This window comes from Dicentrarchus labrax, unplaced genomic scaffold, assembly GCF_905237075.1.
Source record: "Dicentrarchus labrax unplaced genomic scaffold, dlabrax2021, whole genome shotgun sequence".
Classification (NCBI taxonomy): Eukaryota; Metazoa; Chordata; class Actinopteri; family Moronidae; genus Dicentrarchus; species Dicentrarchus labrax.
This window is the reverse complement of record NW_026136701.1, coordinates 24,902,634-24,911,661: the sequence shown is the minus strand read 5'-3', so window position 1 is coordinate 24,911,661 and position 9,028 is coordinate 24,902,634. Positions and strand designations below refer to the sequence as shown.

Below are 9,028 nucleotides of genomic sequence, written 5' to 3'. Positions count from 1 at the left end.
AAATGATTCAAGTAAAATTTAATGCTGCAATATCAAGTAACACTAACTTGCCAGTATCAAGTAAATTTTACTTACCATAAAACATAACAGTTGTGAAGATATTAAGTAACATTTACTTAACCAAGTTTTAAGTTATATTTATTTAAACTAATTAAGTAAAGTCTACTTGCTTTTCATAGGCAAGAACATCATTTTCCTCAAAATTTTAAGTAAATTTTATATATCTGTAGTATTTGCTGTTATGACATAATTTAGTAGATTTTAATTAATTTCTTGTGCTTGACATTTTAATTTACTTGGTTGCATTACGTTACATTACTCACTAAAATTAGGTAATCATTGCCAGTTTTCTTTTGATAAATGTTACCAAATAAATTTAACCAATACTCTATGCATTTAATATATATTTATCACATATCACACAACTAAATTACAATGCAATTAAACTGTTTATTTTTCATTTAAAACACACAAACATGCTCTAAACAACTTCAGGTAGAGGGTCAGGATAGAAACAACTGAAAGTGTAGAATAATGAAACACAGGAACACACACGTCAACAGTGCAGGCATGCAGCTGGAGAGATGGGCGGAGCAACTGCAGCCAAACCAGTGGTGTAAGGACATAGATCTGGTAACAATTAAAATCTTACAAACCTACACTCTGAAACAGTGCAATTTCAACATTTAAACCAGTCCTCTAGACTAGTGCACTTTTAAGAATGCAATTAAAACATTAATAAAATCCACAGAATAAATTAAAAATGAACAGCTTAAGGTGTCTAACCATTCTAGATGAAGAATAAAATCTTTACTGTAATTAACAGATACCTTATTTGACAAAAAATGAAAAACATTTATGACAGGCAACTTCCCACTAGTAAACCAAGATGAACTGGAATTCAGTGCTAATTGGCAATTCTTCAAAGGGACAGTTAAAACCACCAAAGTTACATAACAGTCCCAAGGACAACCACGCCCCCAAAATCTCATGGCCTCGAAAAGATGGAACACAACGGACTTCACAGCACCATGGAAAGTATTTTGAGGATGTGGTTACTGACATCACTTGGGCGAGTTCCTTCCTACTTCCAAGGTACAGTATAAGGCTGCGGATAACGGTTTCACACCCATCCAATGAGTCTGTGTATGATTTCTGACAAATGTTAAGTCCCAACTTTTAAACAAACAAGGACAATCGAGTACAAGAAGGGTAGTGACCCCCAGTGTGTGATGCTTCAACCTATAATGTTTTATCAGATCTAAACGTTTTGATGACCTGAATTGCATCTTTGCAGACCATCTCATATCTCATATCTCTATTGTCACTCTGATATCCACTCTTCTCCCTGGATTCCCTCCTCAGACCTCAACCCCAACTGTCCACAAAGTGCACTGGCTCCTCCAAAGGGCACCCTGAAAGTGAAGACACACAATTTGTGGTATTAAAACAATGGTCTGAAATATTCAGCCACATGTAATATTATGTTATGATGGATGAATAAGGGAAAATAATAAAACAATATTATATCATGCATACATTATTTTCTACTATATTTTCTACATGACTGACAGGGGCCCCAAAAAATAGGTAAAAACTAATTTTGGATTAATTAATTAATTTAAAAAAATATATTAAACCATCACCATTCAGTATATATATTTCAAATATAATAATAAAATGAATGATCTCTTTGTTTTTACTTGTTTTTGGCAGTAAAAGTTAAATATCCCCATTGACCAAAAAGTAAACATCCATATTGACCGACCACCCCCCAGTATCTGCATGAAATGGTTTGGTCCTGCTTTAGCATCAGTGACGGTGTTTATTGCAGTCAGTAGATGAGCCAGAACTACAGTGATCACAATGTTAACTAGTAAATCTAAATCTGGTTTTCAAAAAAGGAAAGAGAGAAAAGAGAAAGAGGAAAGACAATAAGATAGCCAGCTACAGACTAGTGTCAGCCTACATTTAATCACCATTAATCAGTTCAGGGAAACGTTGAGCAACATATTCATATTAAATCATTGTCCCTGCCCCTTTTAGCAGACTTAACAACAGATGAGTCAGCAGCACCCCAGTCCCCCCATCACTGTACCCTCCCTGTCCCCCCATCACTGTACCCTCCCTGTCTCCCCATCACTGTACCCTCCCTGTCTCCCCATCACTGTACCCTCCCTGTCTCCCCATCACTGTACCCTCCCTGTCTCCCCATCACTGTACCCTCCCTGTCTCCCCATCACTGTACCCTCCCTGTCTCCCCATCACTGTACCCTCCCTGTCTCCCCATCACTGTACCCTCCCTGTCCCAGTGAAGCTGACCAACGTTGTGTTCAATGACAGGCCAGTTAACATCATTGCAGGGAGTCTGTGGGGATTTCTGTCTCTCTTGCTCTTTTTACCATTACAAAAAAGAAAATGAAATATTTATTAATGACAGAAATTCAAACACATTAATAACAATTATTTTATCACACAATGATCATTATGAAATAAATAACAAACAATTAACAAGATGCAGCTACACAGCATTTTTGGAGAAGTCTGCATTGCTTTACATATATTTTGTACATTGCCTGTGACTGTTGCTGGTGGGGAGAGAGCTTTCAGTAAGCTAAAACTGATAAAAAACTATTTGAGGTCCACTATGTCTCAGGACAGGCTTTGCAGTCTTGCCATGTTGTCCATTGAAAGTCAGTTGGCTAGAAAGCTCGACTTCAAAGACTTATCAGTGACTTTGCTGGCAAGAAGGCTCGGCACTGGGCTCTTGGTGAGTCAGGCTGAGTGGGGGCCAGTGATAGCTGACAAATGGCATGGCTATGGAGATTGGATATTACTACAGACATAATGCCCACAGCCTAAACAAACTGAGAACAAGATGTATGGCTGGACTGCCAAAAATGTGTTGAGCTGTTATTTGAGGGAAAAGTTTGGGTTTCCAGGAGTCCTTTGTTCTTTTTTATACCTTTTTAATTTGATGTCACTGGTACTGTTAGTTTGACCATATTCCAAACCTCAAAACCTTTTGATTTGGTGATCACTTGGTCTGTTTTGTAGCACTATAATAATCCTGGTGTGGAAATTTCATTTTACATGTCAACTTTATTTTCTTGTTGGCATATATGTGCAGCTAAGTTCAAGAATCTGCTGTTTTCATTGTTTTGAGAGGATGATGTTAATTTATTTTGATTGAAAAGTTAATATATATTTAAGTTTGTTTGTTTTTCTTTTTTTAAATCTTTCATTAATAATAATAATAATAATTAATTTCGTTTAGAGAATTTTCCATTTTGAAATGTTACAATAAAAATACATTGAAACTGTAAAAGATGGCCTTTAGCACATTTTTTATGGTTGCTTTTAATCTTGCATCAAACAGTGAACTGCATACTGTATGCAGACTTGCATGCATGTACAAATCACCAGCAGTAAATATTGTGCTAGTACTAGTATTGAACTACAAGAAGCAAGACAGTTGAAAGCCTTTAATTAGAGTTATGTAAAGCTTTGATGGGACAGTTAGGTCCTAGAATGTGGTGACAACAGCTCCGCAGGGGGCCCAATTACATTTTTTTTTTTTGGCATGGGGCCCATAATTTCGCCGCCCCCCTGCTCCCACTTACAGGCCAGCACGGACTTAATGTAATGCTAACTTTAAATTAACTTATGAACAGTAACATATCTTGCATCAAACTATCAAAATACATGCAGACTTATATATTATCACAAATTTAAAACAGAACTGTAATAACTTACCTGTGAAATGACTGTCGTACGTGCTACAGCCAAAAAATGGTCTCTGCTACACCTTGCTCTGTGATCCTGTAACGTCCGGAGCGGGAGCCAGTCCTGTTGTACTGTGCACATGCATCGTGCATGCGTTTCAAAACACGCTACACTTTCAGAGTAAAGTTTATGTAGTATTTCTAGGTTTATGTACATACAACTATTAAACATTTAAATAGTATGAGGAAACCAAAGTAAAACATCTTCCCCCATAATTCATGTATTACGTTAATAAAATGTTTAATTTTACTTAAGAAACTCTAGTTTTCACTGAATCTTAAACATACAAGGGAGAAATTATGACAGTTACTCTAATAGAGTTTACTGCACCAAAAAGTCACTTTTTTCAGTGAGCGGGTGATCGGTGTGGCCGGTGCCTAGAACAGCCAGGAACAAGCACTGCTGTGGGCCTTACTGATCTCCCTCTCTTGTTCTCATTCAGTTCCAGAGGGGGAAGAGTGCAGACAGAGGCCTGCATGGGCCCACTGGAGCAGGTTGAAGACTGGATACAGGATTTGGGTTGTGCTCAGGGGGGCTGAGACCCGGCCCTGGCCATAGAGAGTGTTCTGGAGGTATCTCATTATTCAGAAAAACAAAGCCACATTTCTTTTTCCAAGTGAATGCAATACACTTTTGGATTCAAATATGAAGTAAATATTTCACACTGAACCTATAATTAACACTGCTGTATCCAGGAGAAACAGGGATGGATTTGTTTATGAAAATAAAGAACTTCCTCTACTGAAACAAATATCAAGAAAATAAGGAAGTCCAAAGGTGCGTTTACTTGGCGGAGCAACAATGCACTAACTCTGTAGACTTTCCACGTTGGAATCATATGTTTGACTTATGTAAACTAGTCTGGAGCTGCTTTGACTACAGACTGCGCCTTAACCAGGAGAGACAACATTGATTTAGATCAGTGTATACTTGCAGCAGTCAGGGAAGGGTGAAGAGTACATTTACAGCTGTAGCTGGGAGAGAGCATCGTATGAAAAACATTGTGGAGAAAGAAAAAGGCCAACAAGGTGAGTGAGGTTAATGCAGCCTCAATTCTCATTTATTTCTCATTATTTATTTCATAATGTTACAGAGTCCTCGCAAAGTCTTTTTTTAAAGCTGCAGCTACAAACACCTTTGCAATTTCAAAAAAAGTTTTATTTCTGAATTAAATGTATTTGTCTGTGGTCATGAGAGACATTTAACCTGTCGGCTGATGTTGCCTTGTGTTCTCCACAGTAAAGATGCTGTGGAGTCTGCTGCTCATCCCTCTGATTGGTAAGCATGTCAGTGATCTCTGAAATGATAAATGGATAAAATCATTAAACAGTTTATTGTTTTTAAATGTTTTACTGTAAACTTTAACGTATTTGACCCATTTGCACCCAAAGACTATATTTAGCATAAGAAGGAAAAATGCCATAACATTTGTTCTGATTGGTCTTGGAATTTGGTACCAACATACTCTAACAGTATATATTTATATGTATTTTAGTGTTATAAGTTCTCTAAAAAACCTAGAGCTGAGGTTTAATGAAGCCAACAGACTCCCTCCATTAGTTTCAAGGAGAATTAAAACTCCTTGAAACTAATGCAGAATGGTCCCTCAAGCGAATGTTTTCACCTAATAAAAGTTATTGTTGTCATTTTTATTAATATGGACTATATAGATAGGAGCCTGTCGCATGTGTGTACTGAAAATAATAAAAAATCCCTGAACCTTTACTGCTTATTCAAGGGCATTTTCTACCATTTTAGGAAAAACCCCGTAGTCCCATGTGCCTAAAGACTAAATCTAGTTTGATGAGAAAAACTCACTTTTCACCGGTTTAAATAATGTCTTCAGATATGTGCCCAGACAAAACTCCAAATTTCAGTTGCGGGCACAAACGGGTTATTGATGGCATATTGTAATACTACTGCTGTTTTACCAAGCAATAATATCGTAGATGCCAGTAACTTTGACTTGAATTGAAATGGAAATAGGAATTCTTATATATACTCTGCTGTTCCAGGTTCCGTGGAAAGTGAACACGAGCCTAACTGTACAACAGGTGGGATTAAATGCATTTTATTTACACTCATGAGTTTAGTTTCTCTCAAGTCATGCCTCAATAGTATTTATATGCTAAATATGTAAGGGCCTTTTTTGTGAATTATTCTATATTTTGTCTTCAGGTACATCTCAAGACATGGAAGAGCTGAACGGGACCACATCCCAGTCATCAAACTATACACCTCAAGAAGACAAAGAGGAGAAAATACCCTACGTTTCTGATAGAGCTATGGATAACGATAGGAGCACCTGTGCTCACACCTTGAAACTGCAGAACTCCTGGTGGAGAATTGACCTGGAGGGTGTCTACACCATTTCTTGTATCAGTATCTACAACAAAGAGCATCGCACGATAGAAAAAGCTCGCATCTACATTGGGAACTCTCGTGAGAGCAACGGCACTGCCAACAAAATGTAACACCTTTATGTTACTTTGAACTAATTTATTTCACATTTCCAGGCTTCAGATGTCCTTTGGCCATGTCCTGTCTTTGTTCCCGAACCAAGTTATAAAACTTTATTTAGAAAGTTTGTGCATGTAATGTATTAAGGTTTACAATTGACAAATATATTTGAATTTGGGTTTTCTGGTCATTCATAGACTTGAATTTTCAGCTTCCTGTGACATTTCAAACTCACAGCTCCAGTGACGATAGAGTCTCCACCATGGCTTAATTTCACAGTGTAAAATATAAATGTCACAGTATCGATCTCTAAAAATATTGGATCAAAAGTCATTCAATCTAACAAAAGGTACTTAATGTTGTTGCCATATATTCTCTGTTTTCTTCATAGCCCCCACAGACACTGGCAGACTTTTTTCAGTGTCTGAATCTCCAAAGCAAGCAAATCAGAGATTTCATCCCAAAGAACCACAGACATCCCTCTTCCTGCCTTTACTGTATGTTCATCTTTTTTTCTCTTCCAGAAATAAAACCATCACAAACTTTAACAAAACAACCTGGAATCACTTTCAGTTTAACCAATCAGCTTCAGGGCGCTACATCACTGTGTTCTTACCAGAACATGAGAATTTAATTCTGTGTGAAGTGAAGATCTACGGGAAAAAAAAAGGTAAAGAAACGTTCTCCTCCTACACATAAAGTATGTGATTGATAGCCACAGTATGTTAATACTGAAAACTGTGTATCAATAACGCAATAGCAGATAAATATGATGAATTATATATACTGTAAAAAAAAATGGACATATTGTATGTAGGCTGATTGTTCAAGCTAACTGAAGCTCAAGGTTTGATGCATAATTTAATGCAAAAATCGAATTTGTCCCCAGTGCCACCTCAATATCCTTCCACTCCAGAAATTGGGAATGACTGGATAGACACATACTTCATGCCACCCCCTGCACAAGTCAGCGCCCCCCTCGTGCCATCTCAGTCAAAACAGTCTGGACACGCCCCTGAACGGGTGTAAACACAAATGACTTCACGTTTGTTGTGAACTCACAAGTTAAAAGATTTAGTCTTCATCAGGACATTATCAGAGAATCACACAGGAGTCTTCCCTCAAACCCTCTGACCCTGGTCCCTTATTTTGTTCCCATCATTTCACACTGCTGTTTTTTTCCTCACTAGAGTCGCCCTTTAAGCTGATCAAAGAGAATAAGACATGGGAAGAAGCCCTGTACCACTGCAGGGACAACGAAATGGACCTGGCATCCATTCTCGACGATGAGGACCAAGCCTGGGCTGAGCTGCAGGCCAGGGATGCAGACACTGACCACGTGTGGCTGGGCCTCCATTACACCTGCATCCTGCAGTTCTGGTTCTGGGTCGACGATAATCGCTTGGATTTCAGTCGCTTGGATCAAGAGAGTAAAGAAGAAGAATGTGACACGAGTGTGGTCATGGAGACACAAGAGGAACATCTGTGGTTCAGAAAATCTGACTACGATGAGTTTAATTTCATCTGCAGAGTGAGAAAAGAAAAGCCAAGAGGATAGGATAAACTTACAGCCATACAGATATAACTTGCTTTTTTAGTGACTGCAGCTCACTCCATATTTTAGGACGTGCACGTACTTTACCTTTGTAAAAATGTTTGTTTAAGTAGTGTTAAGGCTTCGGTTGTACTTCCTGATACTGTGATATAATTATTATATGATGGTGAAACACGTTTTTTTTCTTCTACTGTTTTAAAATTCAAAATTCAATCATCATTAAACTCATGAGTGTTTGTTTTTATTATTATTATTATTATTATTCTCTCTATGAGAATGGATTTGGCATTGGAATGGGCTATCTGCATTTTGTTGTTATCCCGATAGAAATAATAAAACTATTAATTAATAATTCAGGAAAGTTTGAGATTTCTCACAAATGTACAGAAATAGAATAGAAATGTATTTTATGTGGTCACATATAGTTTGTATACCTAAAAAATTGCATTTGAAGCTTTCAATATGTACTTCTGAATTCAATTTACTTTACATGTTATTTCCTCTGGATGCATACTGCTTATATATATATATATACATCTACATATATATCTATATATATATAGATCTATATATATATATATATATATAGATCTATATATAGATCTATATATGTGGGTTCAGTTTTTCCTGTGTGTGAGTATGAAGATGCAAACTTGACTTTAGCAATATTTGTTTTTGAGACGTGAATATAAAGTAGAAATAAAGGTTGATGATTGACGATGATGAAGGTGTTCATTCATTCTGTACAGGACCGGGTCCATGGAGCCGCCCCTGAATTCTTATCGGCCAACCCATTATCCTAAACTATGATTGGCTATCGGCTTCGGTAGAGGAAGAACCTCGGTTTGAACCAACTGTTTGACAGTTGGGCGAGTTACTGAAAGATAGTAATTAGTTGCTAATTACTCTCAAAGTCACTGACTTACTGTAGATAAAAGTAATTAGTTACTCGGTAAACTAACTCTTCTTATTAAGGCTCACAGCTGTCAGTTATATTATTTTAGTGTTGCTTTGGGACAACTGTATTGAGTTATAAATACTGGAGACCACCAGAGGGCAGCAACGAGTAACATTCATACCTGTAAGCAACATTTATTCAGTTAATGAAGATACACATGGACGTAAACACATTTTTCAGGGGTTTTCTGGACAACACAGGACAGCACCTGCTAACAAACAGTCATATAATTCACTGGTAGACCTCACTGATTCATTTAACCCCAGTTT

The 9,028-nt window shown here is 37.3% G+C and overlaps 1 protein-coding gene across 9 annotated transcripts in view; it reads left to right on the top strand.

Moving 5' to 3' along the window:
- The window catches only part of LOC127356971 (fucolectin-1), a 27,403-nt gene extending 18,879 nt beyond the window's left edge, over positions 1-8,524 (top strand). For 2 of the 9 annotated variants that reach the window (XM_051389270.1, XM_051389663.1), the window contains exons 3-6: positions 5,802-5,840; positions 5,965-6,256; positions 6,771-6,916; positions 7,437-8,524. In XM_051389270.1, coding sequence (XP_051245230.1) covers positions 5,802-5,840; positions 5,965-6,256; positions 6,771-6,916; positions 7,437-7,804 — 845 coding nt within the window. In that variant the 3' untranslated portion in view covers positions 7,805-8,524. Of the gene's footprint in view, positions 1-4,598; positions 4,815-5,025; positions 5,065-5,801; positions 5,841-5,964; positions 6,257-6,770; positions 6,917-7,436 lie in introns of those variants that run through there. The other 7 variants (XM_051389440.1, XM_051389121.1, XM_051389492.1 and 4 more) reach the window with 6 other exon arrangements.
- Positions 8,525-9,028: the final 504 nt, after the last annotated feature.